This window comes from Lepidochelys olivacea, assembly GCF_965140295.1.
Source record: "Lepidochelys olivacea isolate rLepOli2 genome assembly, chromosome: 1".
NCBI lineage: Eukaryota > Metazoa > Chordata > Testudines > Cheloniidae > Lepidochelys > Lepidochelys olivacea.
In genome coordinates this window covers 98,604,277-98,626,771 of record NC_140411.1, presented here as the reverse complement: position 1 = coordinate 98,626,771, position 22,495 = coordinate 98,604,277, and the positions used below count along the sequence as shown (strand labels likewise).

At 45.5% G+C, this 22,495-nt stretch overlaps 2 protein-coding genes across 3 annotated transcripts in view; one reads left to right on the top strand and one right to left on the bottom strand.

Annotated features, from left to right (window-relative positions):
* Positions 1-12,405, bottom strand: part of DNAJC3 (DnaJ heat shock protein family (Hsp40) member C3) — a 64,511-nt gene extending 52,106 nt beyond the window's left edge. Inside the window, exons 1-2 of one of the 2 annotated variants that reach the window (XM_084615432.1) lie at positions 12,126-12,405; positions 472-582 (exon numbers count right to left, since the gene is read on the bottom strand). In XM_084615432.1, coding sequence (XP_084471558.1) covers positions 472-582; positions 12,126-12,207 — 193 coding nt within the window. In that variant the 5' untranslated portion in view covers positions 12,208-12,405. The remainder of the gene's footprint in view (positions 1-471; positions 583-12,125) is intronic. The other variant, XM_084615433.1, reaches the window with a different exon arrangement.
* Positions 12,406-19,914: 7,509 nt separating this feature from the next.
* LOC311513185 (uncharacterized protein) lies at positions 19,915-21,689 on the top strand. Its single transcript, XM_084614857.1, has 2 exons — positions 19,915-20,518; positions 21,107-21,689. The coding sequence occupies exons 1-2, from the start codon at positions 19,933-19,935 to the stop codon at positions 21,256-21,258; spliced, it is 738 nt and encodes a 245-aa protein (XP_084470983.1). The 5' UTR covers positions 19,915-19,932; the 3' UTR covers positions 21,259-21,689.
* The last annotated feature ends 806 nt before the right edge of the window (positions 21,690-22,495 follow it).

Genomic DNA, 22,495 nt, shown 5'->3' with positions numbered 1-22,495 from the left:
TACACAATCATCTAAATATATGCAAAACAAGCTGCACTTAAAATATAAATCAATACAGGTGAGTAAATCTTATTCAAATATGTAAAAATCTGTTTGGCCTACACAATGTTGTGCTTAGGTTTATGTGCCCTCCTATGTAATAAGGTATACACCAATCCAGGTGGTTACAAGCAGTTAGTTTGCCTCATGCTTTGCAACACCTCCCAGAGTTGGTGTTCACATACTCTATGGCTGTTCTAGGTTTGAGCCCTGATCCTGGAATTTTCCACACCCATGTGGGGTCCCATTTGCCGCATCCATGAGGTCAGTAGGGCTCCATGTGGTCCCACATGGGCACGGCAGTCCACCCACGCATTGTGAATTGGAGGCTTATTAATTAAGCAAATTATGAGGAAGAGTGAAGGATAGAGCATTTCAATACAAAAATTCTGCACCACAAGCAGTCAAATAATTTTATCTTCAGATACACACCTATAGCAGCATGGAAGTGAGACAAGGCATCAGCTAGCTGTCCAGCTGCCAATAACTTCTTGCCCATTTCAAGTTGTTTTTCTACTTCAGCATTTATTCCACATTCGACTCCTAAAATAGAAGAGTCAACATTTTTAATCACACAGTTTGATTCTAGCAAAGTTGACACTACCAAAAATAAATAAATAAATAAAAAGGGCAGGGATGGATAGAGTGTTCTCTCTCTCCCCCTCCCTCCATAATACATAAAAATCATAAGGGACAGTTCATATTTTGTTACCAGGCAAGAGCTCCCTACCCCAAAAATAAATTGCTGATACAGAAGCACATGAAAACAAAATGCTACATTTCTCATCTTAGTTTCCTTTCGGACTTAACTCTTCTGCCCCTCCCCAAAGACCCAGTTATAATGAAGAAAGTCTAAGTACTGTAAGCCACCATTTTAAAAGCAGCTGTTGAATATGCATCACTAGCTACATTCTACCTAGCTTTTGCACATACAAGATTCTCTACATCCATATAAGGTAGCAAAATACATTGTCCTCTCCTGTTGTAATTAAAATCCTAAATACAAGGATCACATGCTGTGCATAACAGAATGAACATGAGCAGTTTTTTTTTAAATCTAAAATTTACTTCAATAACCTGATCATGAAAGTGCGATGGATAACTCTGTATTCTCTTCACTGAGTGTCCACACAGAAATTTTTGAAGTTCCCTTTAACTTTATTTCATGCTCTTTTATTTAAGGATCTTTACAAATTCAAGTCCTAAATACAGGTTATTGTACATATTTTGATATTATAAAAGGAATTTAAACAAACACGGACAAGAACAGTGTTTCATATTCTGTTTGCCAAGTGTCAGACTTCCCATATGCAATATTCAAGTACAGTAACACCTATAGAGCAAAGTTGCACAAGAGACGTCAGTCCCTAGTATATTATGAAATGTGAACAAAGCCAAGCACTTTCAATCACGCAGGCAGTATAATTATTACAGTATAATTTGAGTTCATAATTGTTATTGCTGCAGAGACTTGGTATCTAATTCTGCATCCACTGAAATCAATGGGGGAACTCCAATCAACTGCATGGTGCGGGATCAAGCCCAGCATGTGTAGTGGTGAAAAGCATTTCCTTACATCATTTTTAAATGTGTTTCCTTTTAATTTAATTGAATGTCCTTTATTCTTCTATCTTTAGAAAAGTTTTAGACATCTGTATGTATGACATCCACAGCTACGTAAGAGAGGCTTTAGAAGGTGAGGAAAATTGAACACTAATGTCTCAGGGCATAAGAATATATGGCAAGAATGGGGAAACTTCCCTTATGGGCAAGTTATTTCATAATTATTAACCACACAATTTCTTGTGCCCTCCTCTGGAACATCCGATACGAGTCAGTTTCAGAGACAAGATGCAGCGATCAATGAACAAGTGGTCAGAGCCAGTATGGAAATTTCTGAAGTGGAACAATGGCTGGTCACTCTCCTTTTCTCTGTTCCAAATTCTGAGAGAAGTCTCTTGGAGAGAAGAGCCACTTTGTTTAAAAAACAAGATTTTGGCCTCTTTGTGAACTGACTTTCTGCAAGCCAGATCATCATCTGGGAATTTGGGTTGTGCTCCCTCATTACACTGCTGAAGTAGCTCCACTCCATGGCTCTGATCCCCTCCTACCCAGTAACTGAGAAAAGTTTCCCACTGAGAAAACTTCACTGGCCTGAAATACTAACTCAAAAAACTGATACCTCAAACATATCACTAGATTAACAAAAACTACAGGTATGTCCAACACTCAGATGGGGATTCTAGACAGGTGGGCCTATCAATAAAGGCAGGGTTCTGATGTCACTGCAGGATCAAGCAGATGCTGGTCAACTGGAAGGAGGTACTTAATAAACTATAAATACCTGCTGCAACAGCAACAAATGGTACAGAGACAATTAGTGAGAGTGAGTCACTTGTACAGAATGTCCCACTTCAAATTTGCTTTAGTGTGAAAGCCCTTTTTGAAGAGTCAGATATTCTACTGGATCACATTTCATTTCAGCTGAGGTCAAAAGACAGTTTTGGCTATGGACCACAGCAGAATCAAACAAACAGCACTGAAATTAACATACATTCATTAACAATAAAACTACACTGGCAGCAGGTCATAATAAATAGGGTCCTTCACAATAACACAGCTCTAAATGGAAACAGCACTTTTCAGGGGCTCCCCCCTCACCCCCTTGTCCTCACACTTCAATTTTGTTTGCATGACGAACACAACATTTCTCTACCAGCTTTATCTTTTCTAATTCAGAAAAGATTGATTTCTCTCGGTCTTTGGAATGGTGTTTGAATCTGAACCAGCCTTCTTCACTTCCTTGCTCCTAATTCATCATCAATCATGTCAGTACAGTTCCAAGAATAGAGTTCTACAATAAGACTTACTTGTTCTAAGTAGTATCTTTCACATAAAGTGTCTCAAAATAATTTTAAGAAGAGTTATATAATACAATTCAGCTATCGTGCCAGAGAGAGTAAAATTAAAAGGAACAGACAAGGGCAAACAAATATATTCAAGGAGAAATATAAGAAGGCTGTTCCAAATGCAGGAGATGTGAAGGACAGTTCCCTACAGTAACCACACTGTCAGAAGTGACAGAGGAGCCCAGTGCTAGATGAGCAGAGGGAACTTGAATGGGGAGAGTGGAAAAACAAGGTGTGAAACACGCAGAAGCAAGTCCAGAGTGTTTTATAAATCAAAGACGACAACTATGAACTGGATTCTGAAATGGGAAGTCAGTGAAATTGTTTGAGAATAGGGCTGATTTGATAATTCTTTGTATACCTGAGAAAAACAGTGCAACATTACATAAATGCAGAAGTTTGCAGAACTGGAACTTGGGGAGACTACCAAGAAGAGACATGCAGTACAGCATACAGAAGATGAAGGCATACACAAGGATTTCAGCAGAGTTAAACTGAAAGAAGCAGCACATTCAAAATCTTGACAGCATTGGTGTAAGGAACAGATATGAGATGTGGTGATGGAGAATTACACCAAGAGTAGTACAATAGGAGCAAATGAAAGTTCTGAGCAGGGACAGCCACACCCAAAGTAAAGTCCCCAAAGCCTTGGGGATTTAATTTCCAATGATATTTCTTTCTTGCTGTTAATTAATTAGTGATGGCTCTCCAACTCCTTACAGAACTTCAAGTCTGCAGCTTCTGGGCCCACTCCCACTGATCTCCTTAGTTCCAGCACCTGCTCTTAAAGAAGCAGCAGGTGAGAGGATGCTGTGATCCTGATCCCCCTTTCCATTCTGTGAAAAGAACAGGTTGGCCTGTGTCTAAGCTAGGATTTAAAGGTATGTTAGAACCTATTAGCCAATACATTCTAAGAACCTAATGAAGAAAGGCAATGTGTACTTCAAGACGTTAAGGTTTGATTCAAACAGCTAAGCAGAAGTAAACATTAGACTGCCTTAGCTAAGTGTAGACAAAAGTAACATGTGCTTCCGCTTAGCTGTTTGAGTTAAACCTTAACATGTGTTGAAGTACATATTGCCTTTCTTCATTAGGCTCTTAGAACCTATTAGCCAATACATTCTAACACACCTTTAAATCCTAGTCTAGACAAAAGCAAAGAAGTTACTCCATTCTCTGTCTTCTCTGTCATTCTGCGAAAGTGCTGGCTTTCTCCTCAAGAAGAACAAGCAGCATGCGGACTGGTCTGATCCTTCTCTCCCCATCACCTCAAAGGGACAGCAGAACCCAAGCCCCACTCAGAAGACCATCATTTCTACTCACTCTGGGCAAGCATTAATGCAGGTATTCTGCTATTTTAGATCACGTATACCTAACATAGAAGGGATGTACTGTAAGAAGTTATGCTTAGGAACATACCAGTACTGGACACAGAATACAGTTGTGTAGCATCAACACAATTCCACACTTCCAACCTTATGTATGTGCATGTTGAAACTTTAAGGTATTTTTTTGCTACAATACAGTTACTGTAGGCAGATTACAGCCTGATCCTGCAAGTAGGGTTGCCAACTTTCTAATTGCAGAAAACCGAACACCCTTGCCCCTCTCCCTCTCTAAGGCCCAAGGGTGCGGGAGGGGTTGAGGTCTGTTTGGGGGTGCAGGCTCTGGGGTGGGGCTGGAGATGAGGGGTTTGGGGTGCAGGAGGGGGCTCCACGCTGGGGAAGGGCAGTGGGGTATGGGAGGGGATATGGGCTCTGGGTGCGGACTGCAGGGTGGGGCCAGAAATGAAGGGTTCGGGGAATGGAATGGGGATCTAGGCTTGGCAGGTGGCTGAGGTGTGGGAGGTGGTGAGGGCTCTGGCAACCCGACCTGCAAGGTGAAAGTATCATAGCGCAATCAGCTCCATTAGGGGGTGGGGGAAGGGAACACAGAATGGAACCCTTAGTGCCACCTGTGAAAGACATGGAGCAGCAGCATAATAAGTTCTGAATACTGTACGCTGACTTGGTTACTGGGATGTTTACTGTATGAATACAGTGGTTAGTTTAATAACGTGCAGTAAGGAAACAATGGCCCATGACAAGCCACCCAAGGTAAAAACTGGAGGATTGTTATGAGACAGTAGAAAAAGCTATATTGGCTCTGAGGAGTCTGATTCGATCTGTTGCTGAGCTTACCAGACTGGTTTGGTCCAGATGGATAAAAGTACAAGAACTGATAGTAATTAAGATTCTGGCTGGAGAGAGAGTGACACATACACACACTCTCACCTCTCTCTCTCTCTCTCTCTCTCTCCCCCCCCCCCTTCCTCTCCCCCTGGGTAAGGCAGTTGTTGGAAAGATGTTGGAGAGGAACAGACTGACATCCAGGACCCTCTGGGGTGTCTGAAGAAACTAGACCTGACTAGGCTACCATCAAGGAATGGTAAGCCTATAGTTAAGATAGTTCATGAGCTTGTCTACTTGCTGTTTTTTTCTAGTTTTTTCATTTTTTCTAATTGTTTAATTTCAACAGTGAAACAAAGCAATGTTTTGATTTGTAAGAAGGCTGTCTTGTCACTATATGCAGCACTGGTCACAGACTCTTGAAGGGAAGAACTGCAGGTGTCAAACCCAGCTGGACCTGCAGGGTAAGCATGGCTGATAGGGTAGCTCAGGCCAAACTGAGTAGGAGTGGGAGAATTGCAGAATGCCACCCAACGAGAGGTAAAGGCACCAGGCCTGATAGCTGAGGGGGTGCACTCAGAGACAGAAGGCAAGCGAGGTGCAATTAGCCCTTTAACCCTGCCAGTAATGTTTATTTCTACTTGCTTTAGCTCAAGAAACGAAATATTAGGTTTCCTGGTAGCTATATCCTGGGAGCAGAGAACTGTTATTAGAATGTCTGATGCTAGATTTTAGAATGTACAAACTTTAAAAATCCCCTAAATCTCTATGTATAACCTTAAGAGGGACTCAGTCAAATCGAAATCTAGCCCATTTAAAAAAAAAAAACCAAAACCACACACCACCTTAAAGCAGGTTCAAGTTTCACATGTCCGAGTCTCCCTGCTGAGTTTGAGATTTTTCCATAGCATTTTTCTTTTCTTCTTCCAAAATGTACCTTTCTTCCCTGTGGCATGTGAAAGGCCCATGCAAACAACAAGGGAAGTTATGTGACTATACAAACAAAACAGTGAAGTTGACTGTACACAAAGTAAGAGGCCATAAAAATAAAGAAAATATGTATACTAATTTAAGTTGTTACATAGAACTAAAAAAGGTTAAAAGAATTTTACATGAAAGTGTGATGTTTAAAATGACAGTCTGACATTTTGCTATTAACTGCTGATTCTTTTTCTAATGTTTCTACGTATTGTGGAAAGTTTTTTTGAGGTGAAACTCTAGTGTGCATAGAGCAGGAAGAGGAGTGCCCACCACAAGGACCTTTCAGGAACAGCACAAAGGTGCTCATCAACAGCGCAGTATAGATATCTGGGCTCCGGCTCGAGCCAGGGTCTGGAACCCTCCCCCATTCACAGAGCCCTGCCCCCACTCAGGTAGGTCTGCCTTTCAGAAGCAGGGAGGCACAGCTAGCTACAGCAGCAGCTGCACTGCTGCTAAAAGCAGTTAGGCAAAGGAGGTTTGGGAAGGGAAGAGACTGAGAAAGGAACACCTGTGCCACTCACTAGGGATACGGAGTAACTTTGGATAGTAGCAACTGAGCAGAAATCCCCTCCACTCCCGAAGATGGAAGTGACATTGGGAAGGGGTGGGGGCAAAAGAAAGTCACCAGTGACCCTCCTTCCCCTCCAGAATCTGCAGCGGCCTGGGATCAGTGAGAGGAATCTAGTGAGAGGGGAAGGAAAAAGGAGAGTGATAAGGAGAAGCAGTTCCCAGAAGCTTAGCAGAGAATGAAGCCAGCTCTGAGTGCTAAGCTGCCTGCAGAGCTGGCCCATCTTTTCTCCCCCTCCTTATGACCAATTTGCTTTTCTACTTGGATGGAGGGACAGAAGAGAAACAGGGCATTTCCATCTAGTCCTCTCTTCCCAGTTCTAGCTTGGGGTGGACGAATATCTTTGATCCACAAGGCTTTAATTTGGCACAAGGGCCCTCTAGTGGAGAAGTCAGGGACTGGGCGACGGGATGGATCACGTGATGATTACCTGTTCTGTTCATTCCCTATGGGGCACCTGGCATTGGCCACTGTCGGAAGACAAGATACTGGGCAAGGTGGACCTTTGGTCCAACCCAGTAGGGTCATTCTCATGTTCTTAAGTCAAAAGAATTCCAAACGAAGACTGGGGCTCATTTTCAATCAGGTACTAGAATACTAGGGAAATGGCAGTGCAAGCTGCAGTTCACCTCCAAAAGTTCTGGAACCTTTTCATAACCCTGAGATAGACATCTGAGGTACAATACCAGCAGCCATGTCAGACTATAGGTTAAAATACGCTCCTTCGTCCTACAGATTTTTACACAGCTAATATGAACTTCTACAGCAAGTTAACAAGTTGCAAAGGGAACTTTTTAAAAGTCACAAAAACCATGAGGAGAAGAAGCGGGATTTTTTACCCACAAAAGCTTATGCCCAAATAAGTCTGTTAGTCTCAAGGTGCCACAAGACTCCTCGTTGTTTTTGTGGATACTGACTAACACGGCCACCCTTCTGATACTTGACATCATTTAAAAGTCACAGTTCGACTGGTGGTACCAATGTTACTATATCAGAGAATTTCTGTATGATTTTTAATTTTATATAGTTTAAAGATCCCAAAGTAATGTTAATTAGAAGGCCTTTCCTTTCTCTGTGAGCGGTTTGCAAGGCCAAACTGCTCAGCACATCCTGGGACAGAGAGTTTGTTCTCAGAAGAGATAAGACTTTGCAAAACCAACTGTTCCTCAGAACAGCACACAGAGACTCCCACCCTTCTCACCTTCTTTATCTTGCTTGTTATGTACGTTATATGGTAAGGGGGTTAAGCAGTTTCCTTACACCCTAAGAGTTGTTAAAGTTAGAAGCAATATATGTTGAACTAAAGCTCGAAAATGCGTGTGAATGGATGTTGTGTGTAAATAGAAGATGAATGGTTAGGAGTGCCAGCCTAAGAGTTACCACTTCAGTATCAATTGGCCAAAGAATGACCCCCAGAGGGCAGACTGGAATCCACCCAACAGCTTCAAGGATTGGAGAATCGAAGAACAAGATAACTTCTGGCAGCATGGAGCCGTCAGGGATGTGTCATCTGCTGATTGATTCAGCAACAGCAGGATGAAGCCACCTCTACAGGCAGGGCCGGCTCTAGGATTTCTGCCGCCCCAAGCAAAAAAAATTTTGGCCGCCCCCGCGTTTTTTCCCATGCCTCCCTGCCCCCGGCTCCACCCCAACTCTGCTCCTTCCCAACCCCTTCCCCAAATCCCCAGCCCCGCCTCCTCCCAGGGCGTGCCACACTTTCCCCCCTGCCCTAGCTCACCTCCACTCCGCCTGCTCCCCCGAACACGTCGCAGCTCCGCTTCTCCCCCTCCCTCTCAGGCGAAGGAGAGGCAGCTCGTTCAGGGGAGCAGCCAGAGCAGAGGTGAGCGGGGGGGGCACAGGAAGTAATGGGGGGAATTTAGAGGAACTGCTCCCCGCCCCAGCTCACCTCCGTTCCACCACCGCCGCCTCCCCTGAGCACGCTGCCGCTCAGCTTCTCCTCCCTTCCCTCCCAGGCAAGGGAGAGGCAGCACGTTCAAGGGAGCAGGCGGAGCGGAGGTGAGTGGGGGGGGACCTCAGGAAGTAACGGGGGGAGGGGGGGTAGAGGAACCACTCCCCGCCCCAGGTCACCTCCGCTCCACCACCGCCACCTCTCCCGAGCATGCCACCACTCAGCTTCTCCTCCCTCCCTCCCAGGCTTGCTGTGCAAAACAGCTGTTTCGCGTGCGGCAAGCCTGCGAGGGAGGGGGGAGAAGTGGAGTGGCGGTGATGCACTCAGGGGAGCGGGCGGAGGCGAGCTGGGGAGCATTTCTAGGGGCCGCATGGCTGGCGCTGGAATGCCGCCCCTAGAAATGTGCCTCTCCAAGCACCTGCTTGTTTTGCTGGTGCCTAGAAACGGCCCTGTCCACAGACTGGCATAGGAATAAACTCCTATAAAAACAGACCCTAAAGACTAAGAACTTTGAGTCTGGTTCTACAATCGCCCTCCAGGAGCATCGGATGTGCATCCGACAAAGACTCGGCTCCACCCTCATGCCCAGGTTACCTGGCCAGTAACTGGCATGAGCAACCTCTAGGCTGGTAACTGTAACAACTTTGCAGAACCTGTACGTGTATGTGTGTAGGAGTGAATAGGATGTAGTAAATATGACTGTTTACTTGCTTTGCCACTTTTGGTATTTTGTGTGAGTACATAGGATAGAATGTTTATGATTACTTGTTTACTGTGCCTCTTTTTGTATTCACAATAAACGGGGCATTTTAAAAGATCTTGTTGGGTTTTGTTTTATTGGTATAACACCAGAAAGAATGAGGTGTGGAATTGGAGGAACATGCACTGACTGACTTTCTTGGAAGATGAGCTGGTGAAATAGTTATTTTCTAACTAGTTCTAATAGTAAACTCCAGCATCATCTCTTCCCAAGAGAATCTCAAACTCCTCTTAAAACCAGGGAAATTGTGACTTAAAATACTGCTTCTGTTCCAAGAGAAGAAGAGATGAACACAGCCTGCAGGAGGGTCGAAACCTCACAGTAATACACCACTCCCATTTACAAATCTCCATTTCATTAGTTAACTCTTTCAGCACTATAGAAAGAGTAAGAAGAAACTAAAAATGTACATGTACAAAATGATCTACAGCTATGGAAAATGTGAGTCATGTATTACATTAACCACTCATATACTAAAATAAAATATTACTTCATAAGAGATATTAAGACATAGAAATTAGAGATGAAAAAGACCTAATAGATCATATTTTGGCCATCCAAGTATCTGTAGAATTGTTCTTTGTCTAGAGTGCTTTGTCCAGTCTAGGTTTAAATGGCACCCTTCCCTGGGAGAATATTTCACAATCTGCTAAAGCTTGCTATTAGGAAAATATATACAAAATTAGAAAGTAAACTTGCAACTACCAAGGCCACAATCAACAAAGCACCAAGGTCATCCATGCTCCTTGCATCTATAGGAACATATTTGGAAGATGAATTATCTACAGATGCTTAAAAACAAGTACAAATGCTTAGGCCAGTGGTTCCCAAACTTGTTCCGCCACTTGTGCTGGGAAAGCCCCTGGCGGGCCGGGCCAGTTTGTTTACCTGCCGCGTCCGCAGATTCGGCTGATCACGGCTCCCAGTAGGCATGGTTTGCTGCTCCAAGCGAATGGGAGCTGCTGGAAGCAGCTTGGGAACCACTGGCTTAGACTGATTCATCTGGTGTTAGTACTCTTCCTTTAACATTGCAGCAGAAGCAGCTGGGGGAAAACCAATACAATCCTGCAGCATATACTTATACAGTACAGTGTATCTTTGCCACATTACATTCAATATTAAATTGTCATTCAGCCAGGACACTCCACTTTTTAGACTTCTTATTTAATACAACTTCAAAGTACATTTCTAACCTCCAGAGTGACTACAGTCCTTAGAAAGGTCCATATTCACTGAGCTGTGACAAGAAAAGGAGTACTTGTGGCACCTTAGAGACTAACCAGTTTATTTGAGCATAAGCTTTCGTAAGCTACAGCTCACTTCATCGAAGCTCACGAAAGCTTATGCTCAAATAAACTGGTTAGTCTCTAAGGTGCCACAAGTACTCCTTTTCTTTTTGCGAATACAGACTAACATGGCTGTTACTCTGAGCTGTGATAGTGAAGCAGTTTTTTTTTCTTTCTTTCTCATTCGTTACAAGCAATAATGCGAGTTTTGCAGGCCAAATTGTGTCTTCTGATACATCTGTACAACCAGCTTTCAAATTATGCCCTCACAAACACCTGTGCAACCCCGTTAGCTGAGGGAATAATTTGTTCTGCAGAACCACTATTCTTGGCAGCGATGAACGATTAAAAAAACCCAAAACAAAACCTAACTTGATTTTCAGAGCCCAGAGCAACCTTACAGGGCTAAAAGTTAGGAAAAAAAATATTTTTACTTGGAAACTGAGCAAATCTGTATGGAAATCAGTGAGACACCACAAGTATGGAACTTCATAATACCATTTCCACATGGCCATTCTTTAAGCTAGATCCACAGTTTTAAAATCATACAGTAATTAGCATCCTACCAATTTCCCTTGTTTCTTTTGAAAACAGATTAAGAAGGTCTAAGAATAGAAACCAAAATAAATAGAACTGCACTTGCTGTAGTTTCAACAAAACAAAGCTACAACACAAAACTAGAAATATCATTAATTAAATACTAGGATTTTTAAAAGCAACAATTAATGGTGATGGCTGCATTTATTTCTAGTCATCATATTTGTATTAAAATCTATTTGAATTTAGATCTTTCAGAAACACTTATTCTTTTCAAAGTGACTGTCCACTGCCCCCAACTAGAAAAGTTACAAACTTTTCTATTTTTTACTGCCATCATTCTCTGGTTGTACCCAGAATTAATGGCAGTGCACCTTTGACAATCCCAACGCCGGCTGACATTCCCTGCCCATCACAGATTTATCTCCCTTCAATACCCACAGGCTGGCATTGCCCCCAAGTCCACACAGATCTGCTCTCCCTCCCAGGTGGCATCCTGGCACTAGAGCCCAGCACAGCGCTGCTGCGGTGATACCCCTCAACGCGTCAGGAGGTTAAGGGGTATAATACTCAAAACCACTCAACGGTGCTGTTGTGATGGTAAATAACCCTATGATGTGGTAATACGCGAGAGTGCTCAGGGAAGTGCGGGCTTCTCTGTGGTGAGCATGATTACATATCACTGAAAACCAAACCAAGGCACCAAGTCTAACCTTCGCCTCGTCCCCCCCGCCAGCCCGGCGCTGCTCCGCCCCATGCTCACCCCGCAGTGCCAACCTCCCCCACACTTCCGAGCCCCTCGTCCCAGCACCACATCACCCCCTGCACGCTGGGCAGCAGCTTCCCCCGGCAGAAGGCTGGCACTGCCCTGTCCCGCCCCGCCCCGCCAGCAACAGCAGCCCTGTCCCCTCTCCCCCGGCAGCGTGCAGCGCCGTGCACCAGCGCGGGCTCGCCCCGCAGCCCCTCACCCTCGCCGAGCAGGTCGAAGAGCACCAGCAGCAGAGGCAGCACGGCGCCCACCTGGCCGGCGCACGCGCTGGCCGACACCATGGCGATACGGCCACGCGCGCCCTAACCCCCCGCGCGACTGCGGACCCCGCCACGCGCCTCTGGCAGGGCTCTCAGCGCGGTTCCACTTCCAAGTTCGGTGGGGTGGGTCGTGGGCGCCTCCGATTGGCCGCGCCGTCGCCTGCCCGGCCCCCTTCTAGGGAAACGTGGAGAGCCCGCGGACTAGTGTCAGCCGCCGCTCCCCGGACGGTACTGCGCTTGCGCGCCAGGCGTGACCCGAGCATGCGCAGGACTCACAGTTGAGGCTGCTGCCCCGCCTTTGCCCTCTCCCGACAAGAGAATGTGCTCGTTCCTCGGGGGCGGAATGAATGGGGACGTGTGAGGGGCAGTAAGTGGGGGGAGAGGCTTGTGCATGTGCTCAGTGTGTAAATGCTTTGCAGCCTGCCCAGGGACGACTCGTTAAAGCCTCAATCTGGTCCAAAACTTTAGCTCAGAGGTACTCCGTCTCTCTTGGGCCAGGACCCATAGAAAGGGGGGGGGAATCATCTTGAGACACCCACTATATCCTACAGTCATTTGAGTGGACAGGATTGTGGGATTTGGGTCCTTAGGACAGAGAGCCATGGGAATGCCATTACCAGCTAAAGCAGTATTCCCAGCCCCAAACTTGGAAATCATGAGCCACACACCACTCCAACTTTCTTTTATAAAAGATATATTGGATTTTTTTTTTTTTTGGTCTATCTCGTGATTATGAACCCAACCCCATCCCCAAAGTGTGTGTATGTCGGGGGGAGAATTAGTGTTGCCATTTGCCAACTCTCCCAATGTATTCAGGTGATTGGGCCCTGCTTCAGGAGCTCTCACTGTCTGATGGTGCAGAGCTTCCCACTTCTCACCAAACCCCCAAATTCTAATTAATTAATTCTGTATCTGCCATCTGTCCATCCCCCACCCCATCAATTAATTATGCAGCCCAAACTAATTAATTATTTACTTCCTGTGACCTCATTAATTCTGCTCCCTCAGCCTCCCCCCCAGATCAATTATGCCCTCCAATCCCCAAATCAAGTAATTATGTACTTCCTCTCAGCCTCAGTTCTGCTCCTCTTGCAGCTCTAGGGATTTTGTAACACACACATCCCAGGCCCAGAGAGGCAGCTACAACAGGGTCCCCCTTTTTAGGCTGGTGGGGGTCAACTCCAGGGGTTCTTCTCCCCTTTCTGAGCCTGGAGTTGCAGGGATAGAGAAGGGAGTGGAGCACAATGACCCATTTTGCACATCCCTGAGTTGTGGTGTTAAGGATTTTTGCCATTTTGGGTTTTTTGTTGTTGTCTTTCACCCTCTAAATTTGGTTTACCTTATTGTATTATAGTTTAGCACCCTCTCAGAGGTGCTTGTCTTCAATTGAATAAGGCTTGAACTATCCTGCGTGGTAACAAGGCAGAGGCAGGAAAGTTTGAAGGAAAAGGGTGAGAAAGGGTCACATGACCATGAGGTAATCTGTCTGGCAACAGGAGATATATACAAGATATATATGCTGACTGCTGTCCGCTCAGAAGGCAGCCTAAATTCAGTCAGGCGATCGTCAAGAGGAAATGTCAACCACTTACCTGTTCCATCGGTGAAGGTGTACCTGTTCCATCCCATTGAATGGTCCTGATCTCTGGTGACATGGTCCTTGAGGACCCTATCCTGATTCCCTTGAATGAGAGGAAATGTGAGCTGGCTCCATCCAGTCTACAGCCCTTTACAGCAACGAACTGAGTAACGTTGAAACTTTATTTAAGTCCATTTTGGTTCTAGCTGAGTCTAGGCTTCAACCCTACTTTTATTCTGTAAACCACTGAGCTATTTTTTCTGTTTGCATTTACCACTCTGTCTATCCTTTATCCTGCTCAGTTAATAAGTCCCTCTTGGCTCATCCCTTTAAGAGTGGGGTTTTGTTGTTGTTTGTTTTAATTTCCTGTTGCGAGTAATAGGTGATAGACCCTAATTCAGGGGCTTGGGCTTATTTTCTAGGCGGGGGTTCTTATTAAAATATCTTCCCTACTTTCTTCTGGTAACAATGGAGCTCTTTCTGTTCCCTTGTGTCTCCCCTCCTGTGAGAATGGTGTCAATTGCTTCCTCTCCTCAGTCCTCCCTAAAATGCCTTTGGGTTCCTGTCTGGGATCATGGGTCTAGAACCTGGGTCTACAGGGTTCTTAGTTGCTCATAAATACCAAACTGCTACCTGGTAACAGTTGCTAGGATAAAAGCTGAAACCCAATAGTGGACTTCAGTCCTGGAACCTGACTGGCAGGATGCGAGGGATCCTGATTGGTCCACAGCTCCTATATAAACCCAGCACAGGAACAGAAAGCTGTCTGTGCAACTAGTATTCACACTGTTGTGGACTGTGTGCCTTCTGCACTCACTCCCATGGCTTGATTTCCTGGTATCCTGACTCTGGTTATCAATCTGTGGATCTGCTCTCAGGTTTGTCTCCTGCCTCTGATCTTTTGGTAACCTGATCTTGCCTGCCTCCTGACACTGGACTCTTGGTTTTCCCTCTGGACTGTCTTGGACTCTGACCTCCTGGTTTGTGACCCGGCCTGACTCCCAGCTCCTGCTTTGACCACTAGTCTGACTGCCTATGTCTTGCTTGTGACAGCTCCTGCGGGAAGTTGGGAGAGCTCTGTCTTCCTCCTGCAGCAGCTCTGATTGGCTGTTTTTCCCTAGAAGGCAGGTGAGTGGGGAAGGTAGCTAATCAGATGGTGTTTTTTCCCCCCAGGCAGGATTGAAATTTGGGGGAGGCCTGGACTTCTGGAGTGGTTCCAGCTCCAGATAAAATCCTGTTACTTGCAAGCAACTTGTGAGAGTTGGCAACACCGTATTTCTGCTGAGGTTTTTTTTAATTTTCTGTCTTCATGGGTATTTGCAACAGTTCACTTTTTAGTATTATCTGCATTAAGTAGTGAGAGCTGTTCAAAGTTGATTCTTTTTCTCCTCTGAGATGTATTTGCCAATCCCAATTATAATACCACATGCGAGGGTCTCTTACCTCTTGCTGTTGTGATTCAGCTGTTGCTGAAATCTCGCTTACCCACTGTTAGCCCTCAGCCAAACTAAAAACGCCAACCCTTCTGGGGTATATTAAAGCCCAAACAAAACATCACTGAGATTTACACTAGTTCCAATACTAGTACCACACAGCAGGAAGGCTAGATATTTCAAATACAATATACATGTCAAGTTCTGAGCTACAAAGGAATGTGTACATTATACAGGTTACTCACTCTGTATGAGCCACGGAATCTTGTGCATTGCAATTTTTTTTTCTTCAGCAAGAGGAATACAAACATCAAGGTCTAGTTAGATCTTCTTGTTAAGAAGAAACAGAAAAGCCACTTTTATGATCAGCCACTAACTCTTTCTGCTAGTATGCTCTATATCAGCATCATAGCTAGGGGTCCTAGGCACTACAGTAACACCGATAATCTAGACTTCTCCCTCCAGGAGGTTACTCACCCTTTCTCTTCTGCCTCATTCTAGACTTCATGCTTAGGGTTGCCAACTCTGACTGAAACTATACCGGGAGAATTTCCCACCCCCACCCCCACCCTCCCCCAGCATGATGTAATGTCAACTGTACTGTACTTATTAAAATCTCCTGGATTGCTTTCAGTCGTCACCAGGAGATTGAAGCCAATTCCAGTAGACTTCCAGCCAATCTGGGAGGTTGGCAACACTAGTCTGGAATAACTAAGGTTCAACCTGTAAAAGTTTAAAGTATGAAACATGGAGTAGGGGGGATCTGGAAACAGGTATTCAATAGGAGGGTGAAACAAGACAGAAAAAATCTCAGGAATCAATAGTATTTGCCCATTGGGGTTCACTCGTATTGCTCTTCCTGTTCTAAATTTCTGTAATTCCCTGTCATTCTTGCAGATGTCAGGAAGAATACCAGCCATGGCACAGGGACCCTCCCAAGTAGGGCTGGTGTCTTCTGAAAATTGCTGCTATTAACCCCCCCCCCACCACCACCACCAAAATGACTCTTCATTTCCAGAATTCCCAATCAGAGGTGGGTGGGTCATGTGGGGCCATGCCCACCACCTCAGATTTCTGCCTGGAGACACCTGACTCCTATCCAGAGTGCAGGACAGAGGTTGGGGCAGAGGCAACACATGGGCAGAGCATGCAGGGTCACTTCATTCTCTTCCCCCACCCCTCCTGATTTCTGCCTGAGTGGTGACAGGTCAGGCCATGGCTCCCTGTCCTGGGGAGGAGAAGAGGCCCACAAGGAAGTACTGACTGATGGGCTGGTGCTGCGTCCCAGGTCTGCGCTCGCCACCGTGACAGGGAACATGACTGCCCCTCCACCTTGAGTGTGAGGCTGCAGGTACTCCCTCCAACACCCTCCCAATAACCCCTCCCAATATATGCACACCTTCCAGCACCCACTACTTTGTTTCAATAAATAGGTTGGGTTAGCTTTTAAGAGAAGACACCTGACTTCCCCTCCCCCGCCCCCCCCCCCCAGCTCCAGGGTGCAGGGCAGAGGTTGGGGGCTAGCTGCTGGTGAGACTTGCTGCCAACTTCTCCCCTCCTCACACAGGCCTGGGCTTGGCAAAACCACTGCAGAACTTCCCCGTGGTGGGCAGGGCACCAGACTCTGATGCCAGGGTCCCTCACTTTGCTGCAGAGCAGATGGTATTTGCACCTGCTCTTGGCAGCATCCATAGTGCTTCTCCCCTGCTCTCTTCCCCCCAGCACACAGCTGGCTCTTGCCCTCAGTATTACAATACAATATTCTTTTGTATTACTACAGTGCATATCTGAAACGTCCAAAATATACAGCTTTGAAAATTACTGTTTTTATTGCCAGAAACCACTGGCCCTGCTACTCCCAGGAAATACAGGCTTCATAACAAATCTTGCTTTCAGATTTTGCTGACTTAGTCCCTGGAAGCAAAACACTTCTAATGGACCTATCGCTAATACCTAGGTATGAAATCCCAAATTAAAACTCTCAAGTCTTCTGCAAGATACTTCTGAAAAAATAAATGGAAATTGCCTCCCTCTCTGGCACATCTGAGAGTGAGGGAATGCCCAGCAGCTGAGCTTTATTGTTGACTCTGTAAGGTCAGCTGACTTTAAATGAAAACAAGCCTTGAAAAGACACTTGGGCCTTAGAAAAAGAGGATCTAGTTACAGAGAAGTCTAAAGCAGGCCCAATGCTGGGGGAAATGGGGAGAAGGGGCATTTCCCCTCAAATTATTGTACAAAGGTATCCAATGTTAAGTAGTGTAGTCTTCATCCTTTCTATAAATTATAAATCACAGCAAAATATTGACACATTACTCAAAGTTTACTTTTCAAAAAATTCTTAAAATCCAGGATTTTTCTGAGGGTTTAACTAGCCCTTGGACTCCTGGAAGGTTTTGTTTACTTACTAGTGACATCCAGAGGGCCTCAAAATATCCACTTGCTCCCCTCTTTCCTAGTAATGGGATTGTAGAACTGGAATCTTCTCTTCAAACTGAAGTTTTGCTTTTTGCACTTGTTTGTGAACTGTATGATGGGGGAAAAAAGGCTGGGAGTGTATTGGACTCACTCTGATAACAAAAAGAAAAGGAGTACTTGTGGCACCTTAGAGACTAACCAATTTATTTGAGCATAAGCTTTTGTGAGCTACAGCTCAATGCTCAAATAAATTGGTTAGTCTCTAAGGTGCCACAAGTACTCCTTTTCTTTTTGCGAGTACAGACTAACACGGCTGTTACTCTGAAATCTGATCACAAATAAGCCCTGAGAAACTGAGTCATAGTAGAATTTTTCTAGTGTAAACTGAGTAGCAGTAATTTCCTGAAGTAGAAAAAAATATACTGTAGTTTCTCTCTCCATGCAAGTGAGGGAGAGACTGAAAGAATGAAGTAACTAAAGGTGTTAAAATTGAAAAGGGGAGGGGCATTAATCCAACTGAGAATCTGACTGGACTCTTTTTAATATGTCTTGTGGTGCATGTCTGGCTCAGAACTGCAACAGGAGTTGTTTATTATTACAAGTCACACCTAAAATTATATAAATGAAAGACTACAGTCTATTTTTCAATTTGCTTACTTTGTGCATTCAGTGCAGACATGGCCCAAGATGATTCAATGTTCTCCATTTAACGTAAGAAAAAAATCTTTTATGAGAAAGATAACATCCTCTTTTCCACAGAATGTACAAATAACTTTTATTCAACCCTTTTCAATGTACAAAAACACCCTCCCCCACTACTAGCAAGATAAATTTCCCAAGCCCTAAAAAATTCTCCCAGTCTACACACGCGCACACCCCAAAACCGCACACAACACTGTTCACTAGCTGAGAATATCCTTCATAAACCTCATAAATAATTTATACATGCAACACACTGATTTTTACCTCGCTGGAGCTAAATTGTCTTGCTCAACACACATTTGTTTCCTCAGTTCTTAGCCGCAAGGCTCATAGCTTTCCTTACAACCATTCATTCCCCTAATAAAATGAACTTCACTACCCTCAACCACACAATCAGTTACTCCACTTCTCTCTTCTGCTTTATTGTTGTTAAAATAGTACAAGTGTTCAACACTTCAAGATATTCAAAGAGTGTAGAAAAACCTACAACACCAGCTACCTCAAATTTAACATACCAGTAATGCTTTTATACTGCCACTAGAGGTTGCCAAATCCACACGATCTAATGAGCTCAGATAAAAAAGTGATGATGACTTTTTTTTTTTTCTAAAATTACTAAACTGAGTGCTGGGGTGAACTTTAATGCCACTTAATGGGCAGAGTATATTTTAAATGCACTTCTGTAAAGTAGTAAAAGAACAAGAATATTAGAGATTGGGAAATGAGAAGAATGAAGGGCCTGGGGGTCAGAGCTGAGAACTAGAGATCTGAGGTACCTCTGTGGTCACAGCTTATTTACAGAAGCTTTCTGGAAGGCAATGGCCTCCACTTGGCCAAATCACAGCACCAGGTGGTGTATCTGACCCTGCCAGCTCCACCACAGGAATAGTCTCTCAATGAAAGTAATGTATTCCAACTGTTAATGTAATCCAGCGGTCAGTGTTATGCATCTCCCTCTAAGCCTGAGTAACAGAGGATGTGAGTCTGTTATATCTCCCACCTGTAGAGCCTAACTCTTTAACACAAGCTATGGAGATTTATGCTTTTAGTTCTGGACTTCCCCCTTTTGCTACCTGCTGTTAGCCAAGATCAGGGTGTAACATTAAGAGCATTCCATCTTCAGAGTTCTCTGTGCTCCCACACTTTTCTTTATGCCTGCCCCCATGTGCTCTTCTTTTTTATACTGCATTTCAGCTAACAGAGACAAGATTTCAAAAGTGACCAGTGAGAGAACCCGTGTATTGGAACTTAAGAACACTCGGCCCTGGTCTACACTAGGACGTTAGGTCGAATTTAGCAGCGTTAAATCGATGTAAACCTGCACCTGTCCACACAATGAAGCCCTTTATTTCGACTTAAAGGGCTCTTAAAATCGATTTTCTTACTCCACCCCTGACAAGTGGATTAGCGCTTAAATCGACGTTGCCGGCTCGAATTTGGGGTACTGTGGACACAATTCGATGGTATTGGCCTCCGGGAGCTATCCCAGAGTGCTCCATTATGACCGCTCTGGACAGAACTCTCAACTCAGATGCACTGGCCAGGTAGACAGGAAAAGAACCGCGAACTTTTGAATCTCATTTCCTGTTTGGCCAGCGTGGCAAGCTGCAGGTGACCATGCAGAGCTCATCAGCACAGGTGACCATGATGGAGTCCCAGAATCGCAAAAGAGCTCCAGCATGGACCGAACGGGAGGTACGGGATCTGATCGCTGTTTGGGGAGAGGAATCCGTGCTATCAGAACTCCGTTCCAGTTTTCGAAATGCCAAAACCTTTGTGAAAATCTCCCAGGGCATGAAGGACAGAGGCCATAACAGGGACCCGAAGCAGTGCCGCGTGAAACTGAAGGAGCTGAGGCAAGCCTACCAGAAAACCAGAGAGGCGAACAGCCGCTCTGGGTCAGAGCCCCAAACATGCCGCTTCTATGATGAGCTGCATGCCATTTTAGGGGGTTCAGCCACCACTACCCCAGCCGTGTTGTTTGACTCCTTCAATGGAGATGGAGGCAATACGGAAGCAGGTTTTGGGGACGAAGAAGATGAGGAGGAGGAGGAGGAGGTTGTAGATAGCTCACAGCAAGCAAGCGGAGAAACCGGTTTTCCCGACAGCCAGGAACTGTTTCTCACCCTAGACCTGGAGCCAGTACCCCCCGAACCCACCCAAGGCTGCCTCCTGGACCCAGCAGGCGGAGAAGGGACCTCCGGTGAGTGTACCTTTTAAAATACTATACATGGTTTAAAAGCAAGCATGTGAAAGGATTACTTTGCCCTGGCATTTGCGGTTCTCCTAGATGTAGTCCTAAAGCCTTTGCAAAAGGTTTCTGGGGAGGGCAGCCTTATTGCGTCCTTCATGGTAGGACACTTTACCACTCCAGGCCAGTAACACGTACTCGGGAATCATTGTAGAACAAAGCATTGCAGTGTATGTTTGCTGGCATTCAAACAACATCCGTTCTTTATCTCTCTGTGTTATCCTCAGGAGAGTGAGATATAATTCATGGTCACCTGGTTGAAATAGAGTGCTTTTCTTCAGGGGACACTCAGAGGAGCCCATTCCTGCTGGGCTGTTTGCCTGTGGCTAAACAGAAATGTTCCCCGCTGTTAGCCACAGGGAGCGGGTGAGGTTGAGGGGGTAGTCACGCGGTGGGAGGAGGCAAAATGCGACCTTGTAACGAAAGCACATGTGCTATGTATGTAATGTTAACAGCAAGGTTTACCCTGAAAGAGTGTAGCCACTGTTTTATAAAATGTGTCTTTTTAAATACCGCTGTCCCTTTTTTTTTCTCCACCAGCTGCATGTGTTTCAATGATCACAGGATCTTCTCCTTCCCAGAGGCTAGTGAAGCTTAGAAAGAAAAAAAACGCACTTGCGATGAAATGTTCTCCGAGCTCATGCTGTCCTCCCACACTGACAGAGCACAGACGAATGCGTGGAGGCAAATAATGTCAGAGTGCAGGAAAGCACAAAATGACCGGGAGGAGAGGTGGCGGGCTGAAGAGAGTAAGTGGCGGGCTGAAGACAGGGCTGAAGCTCAAATGTGGCGGCAGCGTGATGAGAGGAGGCAGGATTCAATGCTGAGGCTGCTGCAGGACCAAACCAGTATGCTCCAGTGTATGGTTGAGCTACAGCAAAGGCAGCTGGAGCACAGACTGCCACTGCTGCCCCTCTGTAACCAACCGCCCTCTTCCCCAAGTTCCATAGCCTCCACACCCAGACGCCCAAGAACGCGGTGGGGGGGCCTCCGGCCAACCAGCCACTCCACCACAGAGGATTGCCCAAAAAAAAGAAGGCTGTCATTCAATAAATTTTAAAGTTGTAAACTTTTAAAGTGCTGTGCTTAAAGTGCTGTGTGGCATTTTCCTTCCCTCCTCCACCACCCCTCCTGGGCTACCTTGGTAGTCATCCCCCTATTTGTGTGATGAATGAATAAAGAATGCATGAATGTGAAGCAACAATGACTTTATTGCCTCTGCAAGCGGTGATTGAAGGGAGGAGGGGCGGGTGGTTAGCTTACAGGGAAGTAGAGTGAACCAAGGGGCGGGGGGTTTCATCAAGGAGAAACAAAGAGAACTTTCACACCGTAGCCTGGCCAGTCATGAAACTGGTTTTCAAAGCTTCTCTGATGCGTACCGCGCCCTCCTGTGCTCTTCTAACCGCCCTGGTGTCTGGCTGCGCGTAACCAGCAGCCAGGCGATTTGCCTCAACCTCCCACCCCGCCATAAACGTCTCCCCCTTACTCTCACAGATATTGTGGAGCACACAGCAAGCAGTAATAACAGTGGGAATATTGGTTTCGCTGAGGTCTAAGCGAGTCAGTAAACTGCGCCAGCGCGCCTTTAAACGTCCAAATGCACATTCTACCACCATTCTGCACTTGCTCAGCCTGTAGTTGAACAGCTCCTGACTACTGTCCAGGCTGCCTGTGTACGGCTTCATGAGCCATGGCATTAAGGGGTAGGCTGGGTCCCCAAGGATACATATAGGCATTTCAACATCCCCAACAGTTATTTTCTGGTCTGGGAATAAAGTCCCTTCCTGCAGCTTTTGAAACAGACCAGAGTTCCTGAAGATGCGAGCATCATGCACCTTTCCCGGCCATCCCACGTTGATGTTGGTGAAACGTCCCTTGTGATCCACCAGAGCTTGCAGCACTATCGAAAAGTGCCCCTTGCGGTTTATG